Below are 27,974 nucleotides of genomic sequence, written 5' to 3'. Positions count from 1 at the left end.
CGAAACCAATAAGCGAAAGACTCTCGCGGAATCGCGACCGTTCATCTCTTTCCCTCCTCAATATTGTAACTCGTGGTGCTCGGTGCAATCACTTGCGTGCTGAACGCGCTCCAAATAGGATGTGTTATTCACACCTTTTTTTTACGCACACACAACTTTGATTACATTTCAAAAAAAAAAAAGTGCTTCTATTTTTATAATTCTTTCTCGCTGTAAAAACCTGAGGCACAATTATATTTAACGTCTTTCAATGCAAAAGTGTATATTATTTTACATCTTATCTCTATCTTCGTTTTTTGTGTCAAAAGAACTTTTAAAGAAAGTTGAACATTAGAAAGACTTCACGTGCGTGAAGATTATCGCCTCAGGTAAGATATGTTATTTCATTTTTGAAAGTAGGAAAGTTTGACCGCGACTTGCTCCAAAATTAGAATATTAAAAAAAAAAATAATAATAATAATAAATTTAATTTAATGGAGAGAGAATGGCATAGTGACATTTATTATTTTATCTGATTAAAAATTTTTTTTTTTTTCATATTGATATAGATTTTTCTATATATTTTTCTATTTATTTATTTATTTGTAATTTACGAGCAATTACCATAAATAATAATAATTTTAATATTTAAAAAATATATTTGAATCTCCCCCTCACCTTTTTTTTTATTGAAAATTTTATAAAATTCTTGTTTAGTTTACCTTATTAGTTCGAGTAAATTTTACCTATTAATTACATGGTAGGGAAATATTTACTCGCTGCTTGCTAGTTTATTATTATTTTTTAATTACACGTAATTGAAGGAATAGGAAATAAAAATTTCACGTTAATACTTATCAGCTTTTATTAAAATTATACAAAATTTTTCAAAAAAAAATGTTGGGTTGAACAAAACATAAATATTGTTATTTTGAATATTTGATGTTTTTATTTTTGTTATTTTATATTTATAATTATTTATAATTTTTCACCAATTTCTTTTTTTACAATGGAAACAAAATTGTTTGTTATTTTGAACATTGACAATTTTTATTTCTTTTACCATGAAACTTTTAAATATTTTTTTTAACATAGAAAATTGTTATTTTTTTTTACTATATTATTATTTACATGAATTTCTTTTCAATTTGTTAGTTATTACATAAAAAAAAGTAAAAAAATAATAAAAAGAACACGAATAGAAAAATTTTGATGTGGCAGCGAACTATTTGCTGTCACAGAAAATTACGTTAGCTAATATATGGAAAGCAAACAATTTTTCTGTGGGGTCAAAAAAGTTTGCTGTGAGAGTAAATTTAAAAAAAAATTAAGACTAATATTTCTTATCACAGCAAACTTTTTCGTTGTCATAGCAAAAAATTTAGCTGTGGTTACTAAGTTTGCTAGATCCGATAGAAAACATCAGTGAGAATTTGTAAGCAATTTCTTTTTTTCCGTGTAACAAAAGTAAAAACAGCGAATATAAAAATAACAATGTTTTGTCCAACCTAACATTTTTTTTTTGTTGAAAAATTTTCTGTAATTTTAAAACCAACTCATTAACATTACTAAATAAAGAAATAAAAATTTTTCCATTATTTTCATGATTCAATTAATTGAATCTTTAAATATGTGATAATATTCAAATTTTACGATTATTGAAGAATTCTATTTGGTTCTTTTTTTGTATCAAAAGTAAATATCGGTTAATAAACTTTATAGAAAATCAATATACGTAATAATTTTTTCATATAGATGTCGAATACTTTCTCTGGATTGGAATTTTTTTTTTTTTTTTTATCTCAGACCTGCTTTTACTTGGTGTAACTTTTTACGTCCATTTAAATTATATGAGCTTTAAAACATTCACTCTATATACTATTGCTTTAAAGAAAATACCTTCACTTATTGATAATTTCTTAGTTTTTGATTCAAAAATTTTTATTTAAAAAAAAAAAAAAAAAAAAGATAAAATTGGTTAAACAATCATAACAAAAGTATAAGTCAAACTATATTTTTCGATTTTTTAAATAAAATAATAATTTAGTTAAAATATTTAAATATAGAATTTAAATTTTAATAGAATATATTGAACTATTGAAAATTGCATTTTTATGAGAAAAAATTAATAATATAATTTAATTAATAAATACCTAATAATAATAATAAAAATAAATTTCAATTTAATTTAATGATAAAACATAAAAATGCAACCAACTTTTTGTTTCGACTATCTGTCTGATTCTTGCTTATAAATAAGAGTGCTCTTTAAATTATTAATGTATGAAAAATCTATATAAGCGTCTGATTTTAAAATCTTGTTTAATTTCAAAATTAATTCTATTTAATTTATATTAAAATTTCTTTATCAGAAATTAATTTTAAATTTGCCATTAGTAGTTGTCACTGCTTCATATTTATCGACGCAGTTTTCTTTTCATTAAAAAAAAAAAAGTAATAATATATTCTCTTCAAAGTAACTTAAATATGTTTTTAGTTAACAGAATGTCATTTTAATAGTTACACATTATAATACTTAAAATTATAGATATTTATAGTTTATAAATAAAATAAGTAAATTCTATATTTATACTAAATATTTATCGTAAAATTAAATGTATCGTCGAATTAAATTAATGAATTAATACAATAATAATTATGTAAAAATATTTGTAGATAGCATTAAAATTCATTGTTTTTATAAATCATATAATTTATTAGTGTCCACTCATGAAAGAATTGTATAAAGAAAATCGGATTTTATTTTTGTTGAAACTATTTTTATTTCATAGGTCGCGAATAACATTTTTCAAATTAAATTCCATGAATTACTGATTATATACTTCTTCTTTTTTTTCATGCCTTCAGAAATAAAGTGTGATAAATTTTTTCACAAGTTGTTCGACTTTAAAAATTGAACTTAAAACGCGTCCTTGAGTGTCGCTTTTCTGCTACTGACTTTCAAGAGTTTTGCGGTATATTTTTTTAATTCGATGAAACTTTGAGTGTGTGTGTCACTCTCATGCCATTTTATTTTACGTTAACATTCTATTTTTTTTCCTCTTTTTTTTTCTTTCTTTCTTTTTTTTTTTAAAACGAAACGTACTTTACCTGCTTTTATATTTTTATACTTTTATATAACGTGGAGAATTTTTCTAAATCATTCAAGTTATTGTTATAGTGTATAGTTTTGTTTTCAAAATGATTTTATGAAATTCCATTCTTTATACCTCTGATTTAATAACATTCGTTTGAATAACATTCGAAAAGAGAATATTTTTATACCTTTTTTTTTGGTCCTTTATATTTTGATTTAAATTGTACTTTTTTATATATACATAAGAGAATTCATCGAGGCATGAATAAAAATTTTGTTTGAATTTTAATGTAGATAAAGAGAGATTTATTTGTTGCAAACAAAATTTTTATTTCAAAAATAATTTTAGGAGAAAGTTGGCATCAATGAGACAAAAAAAAGATATAATAATTAACAATAATAATAATAATAATAATAATAATAAAATATATAATTATATAATAATTATTATTTCATATAATATTTTGCATTGATATATATTCCAATGTCTTTTTTTCATCTTATGCTTTGTGGTCCGTTCTTTCTATATAATCAAACGTCCTAACCTAGAAAAAACAATTGGCGCGAAATTTTCATTATCCTATTGGTCGAAATCAAAATACTCTAGCAGACTATATTCTATAATCATAGTTGCCAATTCCCACTTTTGATAAACTTAAAATTTTTTGTCCCATTTTTAAAGAGGAATATTACACGTTAACATAACCTCAAAGTTTTCAATTTTGAGGTTATGTTAACGTGTAACATTCCTCTTTAACGAGTCATTTTATTTATCTTATGTTTGTAGTCCGTGCTTTTGATATAACACGGTGCGCCAGAAGGTGGTTTAAATAAAAATGAATTGGCACTTAAAAATTCTTTTTGATTATGATTCTTAGATGAATAACAAACATTTCTCAATAGTTTTGAAAATCAGTTTACGTGCCCGATTTAAATAAAATTGAGTTTTTATATAAAAACAGTGTTTTATGGGGAATCAGAATTTATTTAATCTAATAAATACTGTAATAAATGATAAAATAATTACTTATTTTCAATTTTACATATAAATAATTATATTGCTGTAGTGTTTGTGTCCAATTTTAAAAAATTAAATTATAATGTTAAAAGAACGATTTTAAGAGTGACAAAATTTATTTAAGAGAGTCGAATGGTCTCTGAAATTTTTTGGCAAGAAGAGACCTTTAATTATCGCTCTATAAAAACGGCACTAAACGTGAAAATGATAAACATTGATTTTAAAATACTTTCTTCTCGAAAGACAGACACTTTTTACAAAAGCAGCTAGAGATCGTTATCTTATATAAATTTCCTAAATCCGAAAGATTATGCGAATCCATACAAAAACACGATTGCAAAACGAAAAGTAATATAATGAGGGGTTTATTACCTCCTGCCGCCGTCAGATGGCAGCAGCATGCAGGGCGCACAAAGTCGCAGCTGTTATTAGATTACTTTTCTACTTTTTGTTTTGCAACCATGTTTTTCTATGGATTCGTACAGTCTTTTGGATTTAGGAAATTTATAAGATGAGGATTTTGGCTGATTTTGTTAAAAGTGTTCGTGTTTCGAGAAAAAAGTATTTTAAAATCAATACTATTTCACGTTCAGAGCGATAATTAAAGATCTCTTCTTGCCAAAGAATTTCAGATACACAGATAATTAAAAGGCATTAAAATAAGCTGCAGCGCTTATTATTTTAATCCAATTTTGCTTATTTTAATCCATTTTGGTATTAAAATAAGCAAAATTGGATTAAAATAATAAGCGTTGCAGCTTATTTTAATACCTTATAATTTTCTGTGTACCGATCGATACTCTTAATGCATAAATATAAAAACGAAACAAGAAAATGATTTTAAAAACTATTGAGAAATGTTTGTTATTCATCTAAGAATCATAATCAAAAAGAATTTTTAAGTGCCAATTCATTTTTATTTAAACCACCTTCTGGCGCACCGTGATAATCCTAACCTAAAAAAAATGTGGCGCGAAATTTCCATTGTATTTTTGGTCGAAATCAAAATAGTCTAGCAGACAACATTGTAGGATCAGAGTTGCCAATTGCTACTTTTGATAAACTTAAAAAATTTTTTTCTTTGTTCCATTGTTAATCATCCTTCACTGAATAAAAAAAATATAATCTAAAGAAAATATTTAAATTATTTTATTTATTTATTTATTACACAAATTAAATTTGTGGTTGTTATATTGACTATAAGTAACTATATTATATATTTAATTTTTTTTATTATTAAAAAATTTACCAAAATTAATTGAAAATACGTGTTTGAAGTTTAATATAAAATTATTATACATGAGTAATTTAAATAAATTTTAATTGCAATTTTTCTTTGTGCCTTTTGTCGTGTCGGTGTGTGTGTGTATGTGTAAGAAGTAAAAAATGCCTTTTATAATTTATAACAAGGTCAATAAAATCGATGAATAATTAAATTTAAATTCTTATCCGTTAGCTGCAGTTTGTGATCAAGCATTTGATACAAATGTAAAATTTTGTTGTATATAAATATCTGTTTAATTTTGAATAAAGGAAAAATATTTGTTTATCTCACTGTGAGAGAAAGAAGTTTTACTTTTATAAAGTATATTTCTCTTTTTATATTTTATATTCTAAAAATATATTTCGATTGAAAATTTAAATTTAAGATTAAAAATTGACTAAATTTTTTTTTATTTTTAAAAAAATAACAATTTTTTACAAGTAAAATTTTTCCTTCGTTGATATTTTTCTGTAACATTATAATCCATAGAGTAAAGATTTCCGGGTTTCTATTTGCTGCATTTAAAGCTTTGATTATGTATATATATATATAAGATTGTGCTGACGAATGTCTTTACACTTTTCAATTATTACTCTTTATTGCAAAAAGGTGTTGCACTTGCAGAAAAGTTCATTGTTATAAAGAAAATATTATATACATTGATAAAAAATAATAATATTTTGTTTCCTTCTCTAACAAATAAAGTTATTGCACAACTTCAAAAAAAAAAATATTGAATAATTTTTTTTAGCTAGAATTAGCAATAATCTCCTGTTCCATTTTTGAAATAAAAACAAGCAAAAGAGCATATAAATATACAGTATTTTTAAATATACGGGATTCATTAGACATATATTTAATATTTAATCAGTTATATTAAACGGTTTTTCATTTAAATTATCTTCTTTTTTTTATTTGTTTATATTTATATTTTGTTTAAAAAGTAGATGCTAACTGTAAATTTATCACTGAACTGGAAATTTAATTAAATTTTTCAGAATCAGTTTTATTAATTTATTAGTTAAACATTTTTGGAAAATATGTAAGTCATTTTTTTATATTATATTATATTATGGGGGTACCAACCTTCATTTTTTTTCCACTTTAATAATTAATTTTTAAAGGTTTGCGAGTTTTAAAATTATAAAAATTTTATCTAAATTTTGAGGTTATGTTCGTTTCTTGGTTTGGGAGGAATTTGAAGTTATATGTTTGTCGGACAAAGCTTCAAACTTAACGAACCCTTGATCTATGATCTTGAATTTTGAGGTTATGTTTGAACTAAGGCCTTGAATCCTGGAAACCTATGTCCTAGAGTTTTGAGGTTATGTTTGATTTCTGATCTTGAATCCTGGAGACCTAGGACCTTGAATTTTGAGGTTATGTTCTTTTTAATACTAATATGGGTTTAATATATATGGGTTGTTTCACGTCAATTTTCCTGTGGGTTTGAGCAGGTTAAAATCAGAATTAAAATACTAATATAGGTATATGTATGGGTCATTCCATGTCAAGAGTAACCAACCCAACCTAACCTAACTTAACTTAACCTTGACCACGAAGTAAGAATGACATGGAATGACCCATATTGACCTACATTTATTGATTGCAATATATTTCTAATACATAAAATAATAATAAAATTTATAGAATATTTCAAACTTAAAATTTTTTATTTTTAATTGAAACTTTTAATGATATATATAATTGTTAAAATAAAAATATATTACAGTTTATTTAAAACGAAATTGACCCTTATTAAAAGTTTAAAATGGCAAATTTTTATACTAGAAATATTTTATAAACTTTTTTTGACATAAAGTTTTAATGATACTTTAATTAAAAACAAAAAAAATATTATATACATAGTATTTACGCTTTCGTTTCTGGAATTCTTTAAATATTTTAAAATTACATATAAATAACTGTTTTGTTTAATAAAATAATAATAATATAAATAATTAGAATAATAATAATAATAACTATTATTATTATTATTCTAATTATTTATATTATTATTATTTTATTAAACAAAACAGTTATTTATATGTAATTTTAAAATATTATAATATTTATTTATTATTATAAATATTTTTAAATTACAAATAACTGTCATATTTAATAAAATTAAATAGCACAATTTTTAGGTTAGAAATCTTGTGAATTGCGACACAAGTACCAACCACGTAAGACAAAACTATATTAGATAATGGCGCTAAATTTAAAAATTAAAAATACAAATTCCAATTAAATTACATATTGTAATTTATATTTTGAAAAATATAATATTTTCCACTTACTCAAGTTGATATCGAACTTGTAATAATACCTAATATGCATAACAAAAATGAAGATCTTTATAATATCGAAAAATTCCTCAAATAAATTAAATTTCGACTATAACGATTTCTTTAATGAAAATCAATGTTTAATAAATTCGAAATAAAAAAGAAATTAAAAAATTTTTTTTAAAAATATTAAATTAATTTTATAATTAAAAATTTCAAAACAAAAGAACAGTACTTTTCTATGTCATAACTATTTTTTTGGAAAAAAAATTACCTAAAATTTTATATATTATATACTTTTACATTTTATACGTAATTTATTTACATTGTATGCAATTTATTTATATTTTTTGTAATTTATTTACACTTTATATGCAGTTTATTTACATTTTATAAAATTTATTTATATTTCATATAGTGATATTTTTACGTAACAGGATATCTATCTTTAATATCTTTTCTAAGTTTACACTGCATCGAACCCAACACTTTCTTTTTAATTTTATGCTTAAAAATATATTCCTTATATCTATATAGCATACACGTTATATATATATATAATAATTATTCATTCAAGGTTACATTCACAGTTTATATATTCGGACAGGAAAAATTCTGTTTACATTTCAATGGGAACATCATTAATTGTTTTTTTAATAAAAAAAAAAATCATGTGTAATTTTATATTACTAATGAAAATTTATTCTTTTCAAATTTTTAAGAGTTTCACTTTTTTTTTGTTTATAATATATCAGTTATGACGCAAAGTGTCAATGTCAAGATTGCGCGATTAGAAGTCGTAATTATAATATATACACATATCATAAAAATTGTTTTTTAACATATAACGTAAATTTTCTACTGCGTTTGAAAAGAATGTTTTGAAAAGAATACGTAGGGAATTGACGTGTTATTGCTTTCAACTTTTTTTTTGGCTTTTTTCTATTATTTATTAATTCTTTCATCTCTTTTGTACATATATCTCTCTATATTATAAAAAGATTTCGCCGCTGTCTTCATTGAGGGTCATTCCATATCAACTGTTTCCAACCTACGTTTTTGACAAGGTTAGGTTAGGTTAGGTTAGGTAATTTTTGAGGTTATGTTCGTTTCTTGGTTAGGGGTATTTGAGGTTATGTCTGTCGGACATAGCCTCGAAACCTATGTTTTTGACTAGGTTATGTTAGGTTATTTTTAAGGTTATGTTCGTTTATTCATGGTTAGGGATGGGTATTTGAGGTTATGTCTCTCGGACATAGCCTCGAACCAAGCGGCAATCCTGGAGACTTGCGGTTATTTTCACGGTCAAAATTTATACAAATTTTGAGGTTATGTTCGTTGCTTTGTTAGGGGGGATTTCCCTCCAAAATTTGACCTAAATTTGTGGTTATGTCTTTCAAACATAGCTTTGAACCCAACGGCAATAGGTATATAAAGTTTAAAAGCATTTTTTTCTTTCCTTGCATTCAATTCTCTTTGGATCTAATTTATTTTTATCTTGAGAAAATATTATTTTTGAAAAAAAAACTAGTTTATAAAATAATATTAGTAATGACAATAGATACTACTATAAAAACAATAAAAACGAATGAAAGGCTTTTTATTAAATTCAAGAATGGATGATTTTTTTTTCTCGAGTGAAAAGGAATCTACTTTCAAGGAATTCAAGCTTTTGTTTTCATTCTTTCATTATTTTTTCCATAACTGCTTTTCTTCTCATATTATTGGAAATCAATGAAAAATATAGAGTAAAAAAATAAATAAAAAAAAAAAATTCACTCAAATCAACTTCAGTTTAATTTTATATTTATTTATTTTTTGTCAGTTTTTTGTTTTCTCATAAATATATAGAGAAGAATATGGGCAACAATGGATCACTTTTTTTCAAAGCCGTAGTAATATTTTTAAGAGCATTTGAACCTTCGTGACGTCACAAATCATGGCGCATGACACGCAAACTTCTCAGGTATGTGAAAAGCACAATTTTGAATATTTTTTAAAAAAACCTTTTGGAAAATGTTCAGAATAACATAGACTCTGTCTGTTATGTGCGGAAAATTCAAAATTTTGCGATTAAAACGTTTTTTAAACAATGTTAAGGTCACAAATCATGCGCCATGATTTGTGACCTTAACATTGTTTAAAAAACGTTTTAAACGCAAAATTTTGAATTTTCCGCACATAACAGACAGAGTCTATGTTATTCTGAACATTTTCCAAAAGGTTTTTTTAAAAAATATTCAAAATTGTGCTTTTCACATACCTGAGAAGTTTGCGTGTCATGCGCCATGATTTGTGACGTCACGAAGGTTCAAATGCTCTTAATTAAAAATTCTTTTTCGCATTTTTTCTTTAACAAAAAAGTAAACAATTTTTCTAAATAATGCATAAGTTATAATAAAAATTTTACTAATTATTAAATATGAAAATTTTAAGGTTATGTTCACTGTACAATGGGTCACTGCATTTTTTTTTGGTTTTAACAAATTTCTTAAAATAAATAAAACATTTTTAAAAAAAAAATATTAAAATTTTATTTTGATTAAATAAATATTGATCTGAATTAAAAGAAAATTTTGTGTGATCCAAAGAATTATGTCAATACAAATTAAAATGGTATATATTTGGTTCAAACAAAACACTTCTCTCATTGTATATTTATATTGTTGTATTATAATCTTGAATATAACCTATAATTTGCCAGTTTTTTTATGCAAATAAAAACTATTGCTGAACAATTATTTCAATAATAATATTCTGCTTTACACTTTGTATATGACAAAACTTATTTTTCATGAAATTAAATTAAAAAATTGTTGCAAAATATTCATGAATTATTAATATTTTACCTTGTCAGTTTACGTATTGAAAAAGTGATGATTAATTTTTCTCGTCTGTGCTTCTTGTAATAATAATAAATAATAATTAAACGTCATAACCTAAATTATTAAATTTAAATCCATGAATATATACATATATGTGACGCACTCTGAAGAAAGGGACCTTAGAAGAAAAAAAATATAGGTTATGTTTTGAAATTTTAAATTAAAAAAAGCTCTACATCGGTTTCAATTATAGCAAATTTTGACTATTTTTTGATTCCGTATGTCACTTTTTAAATATTAAACATAAGAGACCACAAATGTATAAAAAAACCTTCTCTCTAAATCTGAATTAGTAAAAAAGTTTACTAATTTGAATTAGTAACTCACTTTTTGCTTCTGAATTAGTAAAATTTTACTAATTATTAGTAACTTTGACTAACAATTAGTAAAATTTAACTAATTCTAAAGCAAAAAGTGAGTCACTAATTTAAATTAGTAAACATTTTTACTAATTCAGATTTAGAGAGTTCAATATTATCGAAAAAAGTAATTTTTTAAATACAAGGTTAAAACGTATTTTTTAAAAATAAAAATCGATTACCGGCACAGAAAACTACATTATCGACTTATGGTAAAAGCAGGAAAATGATATAAAAAAATGACCGACATAGAAATCTACATTACCGACTAATGGTGAAATAGGAAAATGATGATATAAAAAATTGCCGACATATAAATCTACATTGCCGACTGATGGTAAAGAGGAAGAATTTTTAATTTTAAAAAATTTTAACCATCTGTCGGTAATGTAGATTTCTGTGCCGGTAATTTTTTATATTTTCATTTTACTGTTTTACCATCATTCGGTTTTAAATTTGTATTTAAAAAATTATTATGTCCTCTATGTTTAATATTTAAAAAGTGCCATACCATTGTTCTCGAATTTTTAAAATATCAAGTTATTATTAAAATTGTTAAACAATGCGAATAAATAATAAATAAACAATAAATAATTAATAAATAATAAATAAAACAAATAAAACAAATTAATAAAATTAATGAAAAGAAAGAAAATTTTTAAAAAAAAATATTAAAAATACTAAATTTTTAACCGTAATTAATTTTTTTAGTGTTTTTTTTTTAATTTATCCGTTATTTTTATTTATTTATTTTTATTTTAATTACTGCAAATTGAAAGAGTATTGAAAGCATAATGTTTTTGGAATATTTGCCAAAAGTCGTTGTCGTCGTGATGTGAGGGCTTTCGAATTAAAAGAGTATATCCCCCTTTGTTCAGAGGGTAAAATGTACGTTTTCTCTTGAGTCTGGTCCAAAATGTAACTTAACTTCCGTTGACGTGTGCGAAACTCTCTCTCTCTCTCTCTCTCTCTCTCTCTCTCTCTCTCTCTCTCTCTCTCTCTCTCTCTCGAGATCTCTCTCTTTCTCTCTCTCGATCTCTCGTTTTCAGTATTGTTTGCAGCCTTGAGTTTTGTTTCTCTCATTTCATTTTGGTATGAACGTTCAGTCGTTTCCGGAAATGGAACACGGCTGTGCGATGCTTCCGGTGCCGCAAACTGTTTCCGAGATCAAGAATTTCTCATTCACATATATATGTATATATAGCTATATTTCATATGCAACTAACGAAAGCTCAGATTTTTTTTTTTTTTTTTTGAACAAAGGCAATCGATTACTTTTTTTTTCTTAATTTTTCTTTTTTCTGCTCGTTGGAAATTGCACACGCGATTTTAATTTTTTTTTTTTTTTTTTTGAAAGGAATTTCATTATTCATATTCTATTTATGTTTATATGTATTTATGTTCCTACGATAATTCTATCCTTTCATTTTTATTTTGTTTCTAAAAATAAATTTGGCTCATGTAATCCTTTTATCCGATTTGATGATTGGAAAATTTGTTTATGCATTATTTCTTGATAAATATTTTATCTGTGTCAAAAACAAAAAAAAAAAAAAAAAGGAAAAAAGAGATGGATTCATTGGGAACTATATATAGTTCATGGTAACAATAATCAATATACGCAACTTGTATATATATATATATTCTTTTTTGTACAAGAATTTTTTTTAAAGTATGAAGCAAGTAAGCTTAAACTATTCTCGATAATAACGAAATTATATAGTATTTATGAGATTTTTCATTTTCTCTATAAAATTCCCTTTTTTTATTTTTGAACACAAAAAAATATTAATACAAAAAAAAATATTGGTAAATTAATGAAATATTTTTGTAAATTTTATTGGAGATCAAAAACAAAGTTTATATACTTGTATTTAGAAATATACATATAGGAAAAATAAAAAATTTCCTCTGCTATCTTGTAAAACTGGTACATATAAAAAATCAGTCTTCTCACAAGGACTGATCCAGCGATTACCGCTTTATATATATATATATATACACAAAAACAAACGAAAGCTTTGAATGTCGAAGCTTTCGAAATGATATGCGTTTGCGTGTGTAGTAAGATTCAATGTACAGTCAGACAAGTGTGCTTTCATAAACATCTCTCTCTCTCTTTCTCTCTCTACGTTGAATTTGAATGCGAGCAACTTGAATCCGTCATGTTCCCTCGTGTTGCTTTTTCAACTCATGTCAAATATAAAATCATTGCAAGTCAACTTGGCAAATCAACATAGATATATTTTTAAAAATATACGTATATTTAAAAATATACATAGCACGTCAGGATTTTTGAGAAAAAATCTTGAAAACCCTTAAAAATACGTTTTTTTGAGAATTTATCCCCATTTTTCTCAAAATTTTGACGTGATAGGCAATTTTAGAACCCGGCATCGTGTTCAGCTGACAAAAATACATCGAAAACCATTCCGATGTCAAAAATAACCAAAAAATTTTCTGGGGTCTCTTACCCCCCACTTTTTTCAAAATATGCTCTTTTTTTGGTCTTGCGCATATGGCTCTTAAAGTGTTATTGAGGGTTTTCAAAAATTTTTTTTTCGCTTTAACCAAAGGTGCTAGAGACTTCTGTGAGGTCTTAAATTAAAGATTTAATTGTACACTTTAAAACCCATATGCGCAAGACTAAAAAATAGAGCATTTTGAAAAAAGTGGGAGTAGAGACCCAAAAAAAATTTTTTTTTTTTATTTTTAATATGGGAGCGGTTTTCAATGTATTTTTGTCCTCTGAACACGATTCCGGGTTACAAAATGATCTAACACGTCACGATTTTGAGAATAGTGGGGGGTAAAGACATAAAAAATGTATTTTTTGGGGAATTCACAATTTTTTCTCAAAATCTTGACTTGCTAGAAAATTTTCGGATCCGGGATCTTGTTTAGTCGTAGAGTTTTTCAGGTAGCTGATTACAAAAATGAAGTCAAATTTGTAAAATTCACACATTCAATATCACAGAAAAAACTTGGACTCATTTTTGTTGCAACTCATTTTCTTTTGGGTATCGAAATGAGTATGGGACAAACTTCATGTTATTCAAAATGATATTGGCTGGAATTTCAGATTTCTAAGTTGGCATCATAAGCAGAGTAATTTTGTATTTCAATTATTGTTTCTAATATTTCAACAACACCAGAAAGATTATTTTGACCAGTACGAATATTTAGAAGTTTTTAAATAAAAATTATTTATTATTATTTACGTAGATAATAATTAATTTCATAAGCTTTTAAATTTACCCCTATTATTTAAGTTGGCAGTACCGTTCCTGTTGTCAAAACACATGTTTTCATTTTTCTAACCTAAAAACATATTTCCTTTATTATTTTATTACGCGATTACAAGCAATTTTTAATCAAATATATTAAGTCTAGCGTGTTATTTACTTCTTTGTAATTATTATATTTCATGTTTTTGTGCAAAATTATTCGTTATTTCACAATATTTTTCCATTTTTCTTTTTCTCAAAATGAAACTTGCCTGTTTCATTTTGATACTTTTACCTTAGAACTCGAAATGAGACAACCAGTTTCATTTTTGTTGCGAATCAAATTGAGTATAGAATCTATACTCAATTTGAATTCAGGTTTTTTCTGTGATGGGAAAATGATCAAATATGTAAAAAAAAAATTATATAAAGTTCATATATAATTCGAAAAAATTCCAGTTTTTAAATAAAAGGGAAATAAGTTTTTTATCTAATAAATAATTTTAAAGTAGCAGATGAATTTTTTTTTTCATTTAAAAAACGAGATAAAAGTAATTTTTATATGCAATGTAACATGTGCTATATTGCGCTCGTTCGAAAAGGCAAATACATTATTGATTTCAAATAATATTCCACATAATTTCTATACATATATAATATGTATATACCATCGCTATACTTTAAAAGAAAAAACTACGAATAACATTTTTTGGCAATTTTCTTTTGAAGTTAGTGTATCCAGAATTTTAATTTAACCGAGTTTAATTAAAATAGCTTTTTTTCTGTGATCCATTTTTTTCAGATATTTATTTTTGTGAACAACATTTTTTGAAAGATTGTTAACAAATATTTACTTTTTGTTAAAATAGTTTTCTGAATTTAACATAATTAGGGCAAAGAATTGACTATAATGTATTACCTTTTTTTCAAAGCCGTGTAGTAGTAATATTTTAATTTAACAAATTTCAAACATTTTTTTTTGTATTTTTGTATTTAATTTTCATTAAAACGATTTTCTATATCACAGAATTTTTATATAACCCAAAAATACATTTCACCCAATTTTTATTTGTTGGAATTTTTATTTGTCAGAATTTTTATTTGCTCAAATTTTCATTTAACATAATAGGCATTTTAAAGAATTTTTATTGGGTAGAATTTCATTACATAGAATTTTCATTTTATTCTTTCAGATGAATTTTCATTTATTCGAATTATTATTTAAAATAATTTCCATATAACCGATTTTTCATACTACAGAATTTTTAATTAACCGAAAAATCATTTAATAGAATTTCTAATTGATAGAATTTTCATTTGTCCGAAATTGCAAATGGCCGAACATACAATCGATTTCGGTGCGATTATTAAAATCAACCAATCAAAAATTATCCATAAAATTGTTATTGGTTGATTTTAAAAATCGCGCCGAAATCGATTGTTTGTTTGGCCATTTGCAACTTCGCACAAATGAAAATTTTGTATATTAGAAATTCTGATAAATGATTTTTCGGTTAATATATTTAGCCAATTCAATTATTATTGAAATGTTCTACTATAATTATTTGTATTAAAACATCTTAATAATATAAATAATTTAATTTCTAAATTATTTAAATACCTATATGTTAAAATGATTTGTTACTTAAAAATTTGTTGCAAAATATATTAGAATATTTTATATATTCATATATTCCAATTAATATCATCATCACCATTTGACATATAATTTCAACATTCTATAGATAATCTCATAAACCTACTAATCGAATCGCCATGTATAGTATGTATATATATAGATGAAATTCCATTAGCCGTTCAACCAATTCGATTGTAATTTCGTGTAATTCAGCCAATCAGAATTTTCCTATTTACTTCACTAGATTTCAATTAATTGCTTTTTAAAATTTGTTTATTTTATATAGATATGAATGTATTCTTTATATATAGTGAAATTATTATAATATAATTATAGATTATGAAATAATTTTTTTTATTTATTAAAATAAATTAACAATTAAATTTTAATAACTAAATTATAAATTAATAATAATAATAATAATAATAATAATAATAACAATAGGTAATAATAATAATGTAATAATTACAATATTGATTATCAATCTATAGGTTTATAAAATGATAAGTAAATCGTCTTTTATAGTTAAAATTGATTGATAAATTGATCCAATTTAGAGGTATAAAAATTGAGATAAAATTTTAAGACCCTATATGCTTTATGGATCAATTTAGACATGATTGATTTAAAGATAGACTTAAGGTTTAATGACACCAGTGTGTAACAATTTATATATATATATATATATGGGTTGTAACTTTAATGTAACGCATAAAATTTTAGAGAAATTGTTTTAAAATTAAAAAACTTAATTGAATTTTGAGATTTATGCTTTTTTCATTTAAGAGTGGGCAACAATGGATCACTTTCTTTCAAAGCCTTATAATATTATTTTAATTTAAAAAATTTGTCAAAACACACGTTTTTTGTATCTGTACAAATCACTTTTCTAGAAAATGCACACGTTGTTTTATTAAAATTTCACCGTGATTAAATAATATCAGAAATTTTAATATTTTTTTCAACTTGATACATTTTTATAGAGGTAAATATTTTTATTATTATTAAAAATTTTGATATTAAATATTTAAATTAAAAGTAATTTAAATTTTTTTAGATTCTTTTAGAAATTTTGAAAAAAAAAATGAGAAAGATAAATTTGATTTATAAAATTTTTGATTATATCAACTAATAATCAAGAATTATAATTTGAAAAAAATTATCTATTTGTAGGTTATTGCTCGTGTACACTGTTTTTAATTACAGAACAAGTATTTCAATAATAATAATAATAATAATATTCTGATTTGTAATTTGTAAATAAAATTAAGAAATTTTTTCCCTGGTCCATAATGTAGACCACAGGCAACAAGAAAATATGTGAATAAACTTTGTTTATAATATATTGGAAAAAAATTAATTATCGTGTAATGCATGGTAATTTTTTTTTTAAATCATTTTCCAGGAAACAAATGGCCTACTGTTGCCCACTCTTTCCTACATTTATTTTTATGCCCTTTTTATTTATCCGATTTTGGCATACCTTTCTATTATAATTTAACTATTTTTTTTTTTTTTTTTCATTGAATTATTTTGAGAGAACAAATTGATAATTAAATATATAAATTAAATGATAAAGTCAGGGTATTTATAAATTAAAGTTTATTTTTGAGCATTATATGTTTACACGTTAACTGACTTTTGGCATCTTAAAGAAGCTGTTGTACTTCGAAAGCCCCAACCTTGGAAACATAGTTGAGCTTTAGGTAATGGATGTTTCATGTTTGCTGAACCTTTCTTAATAGCAACGCTAGTAACAAGAGTTCTCAAAGTTATGCAGCACTTTAGAACCCCAGCAATTTTCGTTTATTACTCTTGTAAATGTGAATTGTTTGCAAATTTCAATTAAACATGAAAAACACTTTTCTTTCTTGTCAAAATGTCAAAGAGAAAAATTTTAAAAAGAAATACATCTCTATTGAATTAAAAAAAAAGTACTGATTTTCTTATTTTTACAACTGAATTTGGGGCAAAATTAAAAAAAAAAAAAATTCGATTAGGGTCAGCCGGGGTAAATCCGAACGGGGGGTAAATCCGAACGCTAATTATTTCAGCTTAATTAAAATTTTTAAAAATAAGTTCGATATGAGAATTTTTACCTCAGATCCTCTTCAAGAGATTCTAAGTATTATCCCATTTTTCGTTTGTTAATTAGCAACAGCATAAACAATGATAACGAGTATTGCAAAAAAGATTGAAAATCAAAGATGACACTCTTTCAGTATTTTGTCTCGTATTTGAAGAAAAAGAAGCTAAAAATTCATTTTATTATTTATAATTGTTCCCAATCAAAAATTTACTAATGGCGCAGTACTGGCGCAGTACTGACAAATACTGGCGCAGTACTGGCACCCAGTATTGGCGCCAAAGTTGGCGTAACTTTGGGATGATAACATTTTACCAGTATTGGCTGCCAGAGTTGGCACCAGTATTGGTAACCACTACTGGTTCAGTACTGGCCGAGTACTGGCAGTTTTGTAATTTCCTGTATACGAAAAGAAAGCTTCAATTGTGACAGAGATAAGTTTCACTCCAGGTAATACTTTTTTGGTATACTTAGGAAAAAGTGTCTGAAATTTTTAGTAACCCAACACAAATTAAATATTAATTAAATTAGTCAACTAACTAATTAATATTTTATTATATAAAATCGAAAACGCCAAGAATTTTTATTCTTTATTATAATATATATTGCAAATTATTATTTTAAAAAATCAAAAAATAAATATAAAAATATGTTTATTATAAGACCAAAGTTTTTATAATATATAAAAACAGTTCAGTAAAAATATAAATGTATATTAAATAATTATAATGTATATGATTATGGAATTAACTATTTAATTATTTTATTATTCACTTTAATTTATTAATTATTATATCAAATATAAATAAATTAACATTGAATTCAATTCAATTTACATAAAACAAAATTAGTTTACAAATTAACTCATCACAAATATAATGATTTAATAATAATGAATACTAAATTCCTGAAATTAGGTAATTATTAAAAAAATTGTCTAAATTATTTATAAATTAACATTAAATTTTTGTTTATAATTCACTTTTGGAAAAAAACTGAACAATAACATCCAGAAACAAATTACAATAATTTTATTGACCATTGAAATATATAAGTTTGTAGGTTTAACTATTTTTTATAATTTCTATTAAGAAAGGTTAATTGTATATTTTATATTATTGATAATATAACATTTGTGCAATTTTACTTGCGATTGTATTTAATTTTGATGAACAAAATATTTAAACAAAAAGATTCATCGGGTTCACTCTAGAACTTTTTGTAAACTAGTATTAATCAAAAAGAAAATTTATTTGAGCCAGTACTGGCTCAATATCGGCTCAGTACTGGTTTGCCAGTACTGGGAGGGAGGTACTGCACCAGTACTGATACAATGAAAATACCAGTACTGGTTCAGTACAGACTGCCCAGTCTCGGCAGCCAATATTAAACCAGTACTGCGCCAGTAGTCAACTCTGGTATAATACTGAAATTTTTGGTTGGGTTGTTATGAATACTAGAACAGAAACTATTTTTCATTTTTGCCTTCTGTAAAATTTTATTAATAATATCAGACCGTTCGTATTTACCCCGGAAAATTGGAAAACCGAGGTAAATCCGAACGATATTTTCAATAATTTTTTCTTATATCAGAGCGACGCAAAATTGTTTTTATTTGATTACACTATTATTTTAACATTATAAAAGTACATAGAAAAAAGTTTTTCTTTCTATACGTATCCTCGTTAGTAATTAATAAGCAGAAACTTAATCTCTGTTCTCTCGAAGGAGTGTTTCAATTTTTCTACGGTTTTTGGGGTCGCTAATTACCAATTTGAAGTCAATTTTTCAAAATTCAAAATGGCGGACGAGAATTAAAAAATTCATTGGATTCGCTCGAAAATTGTTACTCGGGGGGTTTCAGGGTTAGCAAATTTGATCATTTTTAAAAATAAGCTTTAGGAAAGTCCGCCATATTGAATCCGACATTTTGAATTTAAAAAATTTGACTTTTATTTTTGTATTTACATTCAATCACTCCAAAATACTTTCTGTACCAAGTTTTGCAAAAATCCGTTATGATTTGATAAAGTTATTGAAGGTTTTAATTGTGTAATGGATTTTAATTTTTAACCTGTTTGATTTTTGTATTTATATATGATGCATTATTACATAATAGGTTTATTATCGTATTTTTTTTGAGTTTTTATATAAGTTTAACAATTGCAATACTTTAAATTTATTTTCCCTAAGATTTTTCTGAAATACAGTGGCGTTCGTATTTACCCCGGTATTTTAGGAAAGTTGCAAAGTATCGAGGTAAATACGAACGCTAAGTTTCCTGCGATTGTAATTTATCAAAAAATTTTGCTACCCCATAAAATTGTTCTATGGAAGTAAAGTAACAACTTCATGCACCAGAATACCGGAAGTATTTTTTTTTTAAAGAAAAAACTTATGTTATTGTTGAAACTTACTAAAAGCGTTCGGATTTACCCCGGTTGACCCTATATAACAGTCCGAAAACATAATTATGGTTTTAAGTGCAATACCCGTACAAAAAAATTTTAATCTGGCAATCCTAAGGTTCGAATATGGTTGCCTTATTATTACTAGGAATCAAATCGATTTTCTATATTGGCCGAACAAACAATTCACAGAAAGATTTCAGCGCGATTTTTAAAATCAACCATTAACAATTTTATGGATAATTTTTGATTGGTTGATTTTAAAAATCGCACCGAAATCGATTGTTTGTTCGGCCATTTGCAATTTCGGACAAATGAAAATTGTATCAATTAGAAATTCTGTTAAATGCTTTTTCGGTTAAATAAAAATTGTGTAGTATGAAAAATCGGTTATATAGAAAATATTTTAAATAATAATTCGAATAAATGAAAATTCATCTGAAAGAATAAAATGAAAATTCTATGCAATGAAATTCTACCCAATAAAAATTCTTTAAAATGCCTATTAATATTAAATGAAAATTTGAGCAAATAAAAATTTTGACAAATCAAAATTCGAACAAATAAAAATTGGATGAAGTGAATTTTTGAGTTAGGGGAGAGACCGGGGTTACTTAACAAAATAAGTCTTGTACTGTAATTTTACAATAAAATTATTTAAAATTTAAAAATTAGAAATGATTAGAAATTTAGAAATTAGAATTAATTTAAATGAAATTTGATTTAAATGAAATCGTAAACTTACCAAAAAATATATTTTTTTTTTATAATAACGCTGTGAATATTTAAAAGCCATTATTCGGTTAAATTTTTTGAATAGGATTGTTATTGGTGCTTATTAATGTGTAAATTTCATATAATCAGCTTCATTTTATTAATATTTAACGAAATTTTCAGATAACCGCGCCACCTAACCCCGAATGTACTTTTGAAATATTTATTAATTTTTTATAAAAATTGTTAATATAAATCAAAAAAATTTTTTTGTTAATAACAAATGTATAGAGCTCAAAACTTAATATTTGAGCTCTTCTAAAATTAATTTTTTAAAGAGATATCACAAAAAAATGAAGAGGTTAAAAAATTACTTTGGAGTGTCAAAATCAGTTATTTTAATCTATAAGTTTTGTATAAACTTACAGTTCATCAGGTACTTTAATCAGAATAAAGAGAAAAATTAATGTAACTTAACACTTTTGAATAAACTCAAGTGCGCCAAGCAACCCCTGCGCCAAATAGCCCCGGTCTCCCCTATATAAAAATTCTTCAATATAGAAAATCGTTTTGATGAAAATTCTGCAAAATACTAATTCGAACAAATAGTTCTCTAACTAGAAAAGGTACCCTAAGTAGGTGCTGGTTGGAAACAGCGTAACAAACTTGTAGGGCATTAGTAAGTTTTCTTTTTCAGCGCCACATAAGAAATAGGGAATTCTGGTCAGTGCCCCATCAGCGCCACATTTCAATTTGTCCTACGGATTTTTATATAAAAATTAGTTTAGAAAATATTGTCCAGGAAAATAAACTTTGACAGGAGAAAATAATTTGGTCTCTCTCTTTCTCTCTCTCTCTCTCTCTCTCTTTGTGTTTCCAAGAGTTGAAAAACGTGCGACTCGTGCGATACTCGTATAAAGAAAATAAGAGAAAATGTTCCAATTTGGTAAATGGCAAAAAAGAGGCAACTTTTTTCTATACCACACAAGATCCTTTACTATTTTCTTCATTCCCTCAAACTGCTGCACTTCTTATTTCTTTATCTTCTTCGTCTGTCACAGTTTCATCTTTCTCTCTTCTTTTTCTTTATTTTCTAGAGCAGTAGAGATTTATCTGATCTAGAATAATAAGAGGAAGAAGAAGAAGAAGATGATTTTCGACTTTGAGCAAAACTTGCGATATCAAAACACGTTTATATATTTCTCTTTTGAAAACTTCACTTTTGAATAAGAGTGACGAGAGTTGAATATATTATATATACATGAATACAAATTAGTTGTCCATTTTAATGTGAAAAATATAAAGATGAATCTTTTCCATGAGATTGACGCCAAGATTCTTTCCAAAAATTAGTTTTCCCTTTTTTTGAGAGTAAAAAAAAAAAAAAAAAAAAAAAGAGAATGAAAACATGGATGATAAAGGAATAGGAATAAATCATCCTTTATATATAACTTTTTCGAAAGTTTTATCGTAACTCATCGCATCAGTACTGTAGTCTTCATCTCTTGTTATTTCGTGTATTCCTGACAAAAAATATCTTTAGTTTGCACAATATATAAGGGGAATATAGTCATGAGTGGACCACGTTTTGTTTTTCGTGTATAACTTTTTTTTTTTTTTTGGAGTAAATAATTAGCTAACTTCAATAGATGATTGGATAGGTAGTGAAAAAATTATTTGGCTCAATTAAATTATTTCTTAGTTTAAAAAATTTATTAAAATAAACCAAACGTTTACTTAGATCGAATAAATATTTATTTGAATTCAAATATTTAATTTTAATCTTATAGTATACTGTGAAGAAAAAAGTGTCACATTGATAACGACTATTCCTCCTAATTAAAATATTTTCGAATAATGGATATAATTATAATAATCTCTATTTGGATGTAACAAATTTCGGTAATAACAAAAAAGAATGATTTTAAAAAATAAAATTTGGAATCTATTCATGTGTCCCCGATAGTACAGATTTTCTCTAATAAAAGTTTTCATTCAACTGCTGAATGGGATAAATCGAAAATTAATTTCCAGACAATTGTGATATTGGTGAATCCCATTATTGACAATTCGTTGGTACGGATAATAATAGGAGCTTTGTCTTTACACGATTTCCGTTTGCATTCGCTATTTCATGCCTCATTGAGTCTTCAATTAAAATTTTCTTAGAAGTTCTGATATTGAAAATATCGCGTTTATTTGTAAATTAAAAATATTTTACAAATGTTTTTTTGAAATTTTAATTTAGTTTTATTTTGTATTTTTAAAAACCGCCTATATTCGGTTATAATAATAATAATGTTATTAATAATAATAATAATATAATTAACTATGTTATAATAATTTATATATACATATAATTATATGAATATATAATAACACAGGATTGCAAAATTTTTGTCCGCTGAACACGATCCCGAGTTCCACAATTGCATAGCACGTCAGGATTTTGAGAAAAAATTTTGAAAACCCCTAAAAATACGTTTTTTTGAGTATTTATCCCCAATTTTTTCAAAATTCTGACGTGATAGGTAATTTTGGGACCCGGGATCGTGTTTAGCGGACAAAAATACATCGAAAACGACTCCGATGTCAAAAATAACTAAAAAATTTTCTGGGGTCTCTTACCCCCCACTTTTTTCAAAATATACTCTTTTTTTTGGTCTTGCGCATATGGCTCTTAACCTTTACTTGACACACTTTTTCTGAGTATCATACTTGACACATTGGGGTTTTTTGTACCCCATCGACAAAAATCATCATGAAAAATAAAATATTAAATATATCTACTTCAATTTTTTTTTTACATATTCTTGAGAGGCATCTTCTGAAAACTATATAAGTTATATAGTAGAATATTTAAAGTGAGTATTTTTAAAAAATTGGAAAACGTGAGGTATTTCGAGAAAAATTGAAAAGAATGGAAAAACGTGGGGTATTTTGTACCCCAGTGTGTCAAACAAAGGTTAAAGTGTTTTTGAGGGTTTTCAAATTTTTTTTTTCTCTTTAACCATAGGTCCTAGAGATTTCCGTGAGGTCTTAAATTAAAGATTTAATTGTACACTTTAAAACCCATATGCGCAAGACCAAAAAATAGAGCATTTTGAAAAAAGTGGGAGTAGAGACCCAAAAAAAAATTTTTTTTTGTTTTTTTTAATATGGGAGTGGTTTTCAATGTATTTTTGTTCGCTGAACTCGATTCCGGGTCCCAAAATCGTCTAGCACGTCAAAATTTTGAGAAAAGTGGGAGTAATGATAAAAAAACGTATTTTTTTGGGGTTTTCAAGATTTTTTCCTCAAAATCCTGTCTTGCTGGACAATTTTAGGACTCTGCGGACAAAAATACATTGCAAACCACTTTGATATCAAAAATAATAAAAACCATGCAAGCTTGTGTAATAATTATAATCATAATATTATAATATATAATAATAATAATAATTATACAAACATAATTATTGAAATATAATATTTTTTGTTGAATTTGTAAAATTATAGTTAACTTATCTTACAATTAGTTAAATTTGTTTGTTTGTTTATATACTGAAACTCGAAATTTTGAGAGGATTTAACGCGGCATTCAGTAGTTTGATAGAAAGACCATCTGTGTTGAATAGATTCGATTGTGGATATAAGTTTTGTATATATATATAGTCTAAACAGGAATTAACGTCCTGATGCTACGTGGAAGTAACTGAAACGAGAAAAGTTTCTCAGATTAATCCTTGTTTTGTCGACGGAAATGGAGTAAGAGCATCGTCAGCTGGTTTGCCGAGAGCCAATCAAAATACTTTTTGTGTTGGAAAAACTTGAGAAATATGTGGCTCTTTTCTATTAAAAACTTTTATATTATATTTGCAAAATTTTTATTAATTAAATTTAAATGAGAAATTCGTCAGTAATTTTCATTTATATGTATAAATTTATATTATTTATATTACACTTTAATCCTCTAGCTATATTATACAATTTCCTAATTCTCTAGCATTTTTTTGTAGTTTAAATTTTAGTTATATTATATTTTTAATTTATAGTTTTTACATAATTCGAAGCTCATAAATATTATATAGAAAATTGATTTGAATTTTCATTTCAAAAAAAATTTAATAAAATAAAATTTTCTTTTAGACGAATTTTTTTGATTTAGAAGAATAATTCCAATTTAAGCAAATTTTAATTTAGTAGAGTTCTTATCCAATGGAATTTTCAGTGTTTCAAATTTTTGAAATTGACCGAAATTTGATTTTTCTGAATTTTTATTTGCACGAATTCTTAAAACGACGATTTTTTATTTCACCAAAATTACAAATGGCCGAACAACTAAATTGACAGGAAAATTTTAACGTGATTTTTAAAATTAACCAATAAGAAATTATCCTGAAATTTGTCATTGGTGGAATTTTAAAATTCGAGCCCAAAACTTTTTTGTCACTTATGTTTGTTCGGTCAAAATGAAAAATCGGCGTTTTAAGAATTCGTGCAAATAAAAATTCGGACGAGTGAAGATTCGTTGAATTCAAAATTTTGGCATTTAAAAATTCGACTCAGTTAAAAATTTTGTTTAATTCATAATTTTACAAAATTAAAATTTGGTCAAATTAGAATTATTCTTTTAAATAAAAAAAAAATGGATAAAAAGAATTTGTGTAAGGTGAAAATTCTGTTTTTAAAAATTTGTTGACTTAAAATTTTGTTAAATAAAAATTCGGGTTAATTTAAGTTCGAAAAATGAAAATTCAGTAAATTTTTGTCTATTAAAATTGGGTCAAATGAAAATTCTAAATATGTCATTTTTAGTACAAAAATATTTTTAAAATCCGTTTATAAGTATTAAAAAAATTTGTGAAATTTGTATTATTGAATGTAAAAATATTAATTTAGCAATGACTAATATTTTTCCGAAAAGAAACAGATATGAAGACAAATAAAGCTATACTTAATTTTTATATTGCAAAATTGATTTTCAATCGATAAAAAAAAATGATAAAAATCATAATTTTTTATTTTTATTTCAGATAATCTCCAACAGTGCAATCAAAAATTTCCTACATCTTTTGATATTATTCTTATTGTGAGAATAATAGTCGACATGGAGCAAATGCTTCTTCAAGAACCTGGTTGGAAACTAGAACGAAAAGGCTCGGCTCTTCTCTTACGTAGAGACAGTTCTTATCTAAGAACAGCGAGGGTTTGTTTCCGTTGTGATGTTGAAGTTCGAGAATTTGAAAGAGACGAAGATTATTTTGACGTCGAACCGGAAGTAGCAGCTAGTCCTCTTGCAATGTGCGCAAGTTGTTTAGCAGCACTTTGTGTCACTGTCGTTCTTCCCTGGCTTCTAATTGGGGGTTAAAAGTAAAACGAAAAGAATAAGAAAATTTCAATGAAAATTGATAAAAAAAAAAAAAGAAGACAAAAAAAATATAGTCAAAATGGAAGAAAAAACGTCATTTCAGGGAAATGAAAGAAATTTTTAGGTACTAAACTTTTATTTAGCAGAATTTTTCTTTCAAAAAATTTCTATATTTACCCAAATTTGAATTTAGCAGAATTATCATTTATTAAAATTTTAAGTACTTGGAATTTTTAAATACTAAACTTTTCAATTAACCGAATGTTAATTTATCAAAATTTTTATTTGTATGAATTGTTATTTAATAGAATTCATTTTGTCCGAAATTGCAAATAACCGAAAAAAATAATCAACAATCATGATTTTCTTGATAATTTTTGATTGGTTAATTTTTAAATTCGCGCGCCAAAATTATTTTCTAGGTTATGTTTTTTCGGTGAATTGTAGTTTCGGACAAAATGCAATTTTGGCGTTTTAAGAATTCCATCAAATTACAATTTGTAAGAATAAAAAAAAATTGGTAAAATCAAGATTCGGGTAATATTTATTTAATAAATAAATAATAATAATAATAATAATAAATAAGTTTTTTATAAATCCCAATAAATAAATAAAATCGATTGTGAAACTTTCATGGAAAAAAAAATTCCTCATTAAAAAAAAAAAAGAGAGGAAAATATATCCCGAAATGACTAATTTCTATTTAAAAGACTAATTTTGAAACGTACATATGTTTCTAAAGGAAATCCTTTCCTGCAATAATTTATTGTCGTATGCTAGTCGTTTTGTATGAGTTTTTTTTTTTAAAGATATTGTATACCTGTATATGCTATTCGTATAAATTAAGTATTTGCTATTTGAATGTAAATCCAATTTTTTCCACGAACGAAAAACTCTCAGACCAATTATTATTTATAAAAACTTTGAAAAATAAAAAAAATAAGAGAGGAAAATAAAATTCGCTGTGTATATATATAAAAAACAACAACATTATTACATTACCGTGAAAAAGAAAGGAAAGTATTTGAAAATACTTGGCATAACTAGAGTTTTAATTCTCGTAAGATGGAAAATGTCTTGAAAAAATTATTGAACAATTTTTTATGTGAAATATTGTGTGTGATATTTGCGTTTTAAAAATGTTTTAAAACATTTTATTTTATTAATGTTTTAAATCATTTTATTAATATTAATGATAAAAAAAAATTATTTTACTATTATATCGAATCATTTAATTTTAGTTGTCTGCATTTAACATTATCGTAAACGATTAGAGGCCAAAGAAAAATGATTTTTTAATTAATATTATTTTATAAACTGATGTCGTTTTTTTTTCTTTGAAAATAATTCGCTTTGCATACACAAAGTGGGGGAATAACGCGTCGAAATTGGTGCGCATTCTTAGCGTCATTCCCCTTCTTTTTAGCGACCTTGAAAATAATTCGCGCTCTACACGAAGAGTGGGGCTTAGTGTGTGCTGATTGGTGCTCGCCCCACTTTTTAAAATTTAACGTTTACTGAAGGAAAATTAATTTTTTTAATAAACAATATCAAATTGCATTTTGTAAACAGAACAATTATAACTATAATATATTGCTGCCAAGTTTTATGCAAAATATATTCAATAATTTTTCATTTTAAAACAAGTTGAAATAAACAT

The 27,974-nt window shown here is 25.0% G+C and overlaps 2 protein-coding genes across 3 annotated transcripts in view; both read left to right on the top strand.

Annotated features, from left to right (window-relative positions):
• LOC127281624 (sestrin homolog) overlaps nt 1-27,974 on the top strand; it is a 322,721-nt gene that overhangs the window by 106,833 nt on the left and 187,914 nt on the right. The window lies entirely within an intron of this gene.
• On the top strand, nt 42-27,276 carry LOC127281626 (uncharacterized). Its single transcript, XM_051305428.1, has 2 exons — nt 42-368; nt 25,980-27,276. The coding sequence occupies exon 2, from the start codon at nt 26,054-26,056 to the stop codon at nt 26,312-26,314; it is 261 nt and encodes an 86-aa protein (XP_051161385.1). The 5' UTR covers nt 42-368; nt 25,980-26,053; the 3' UTR covers nt 26,315-27,276.

Source organism: Leptopilina boulardi, unplaced genomic scaffold, assembly GCF_019393585.1.
Source record: "Leptopilina boulardi isolate dan_hultmark-lab unplaced genomic scaffold, ZJU_Lbou_2.1 LbouV2_273, whole genome shotgun sequence".
Lineage (NCBI taxonomy): Eukaryota > Metazoa > Arthropoda > Insecta > Hymenoptera > Figitidae > Leptopilina > Leptopilina boulardi.
This window is presented reverse-complemented; position numbering and strand designations above follow the sequence as displayed.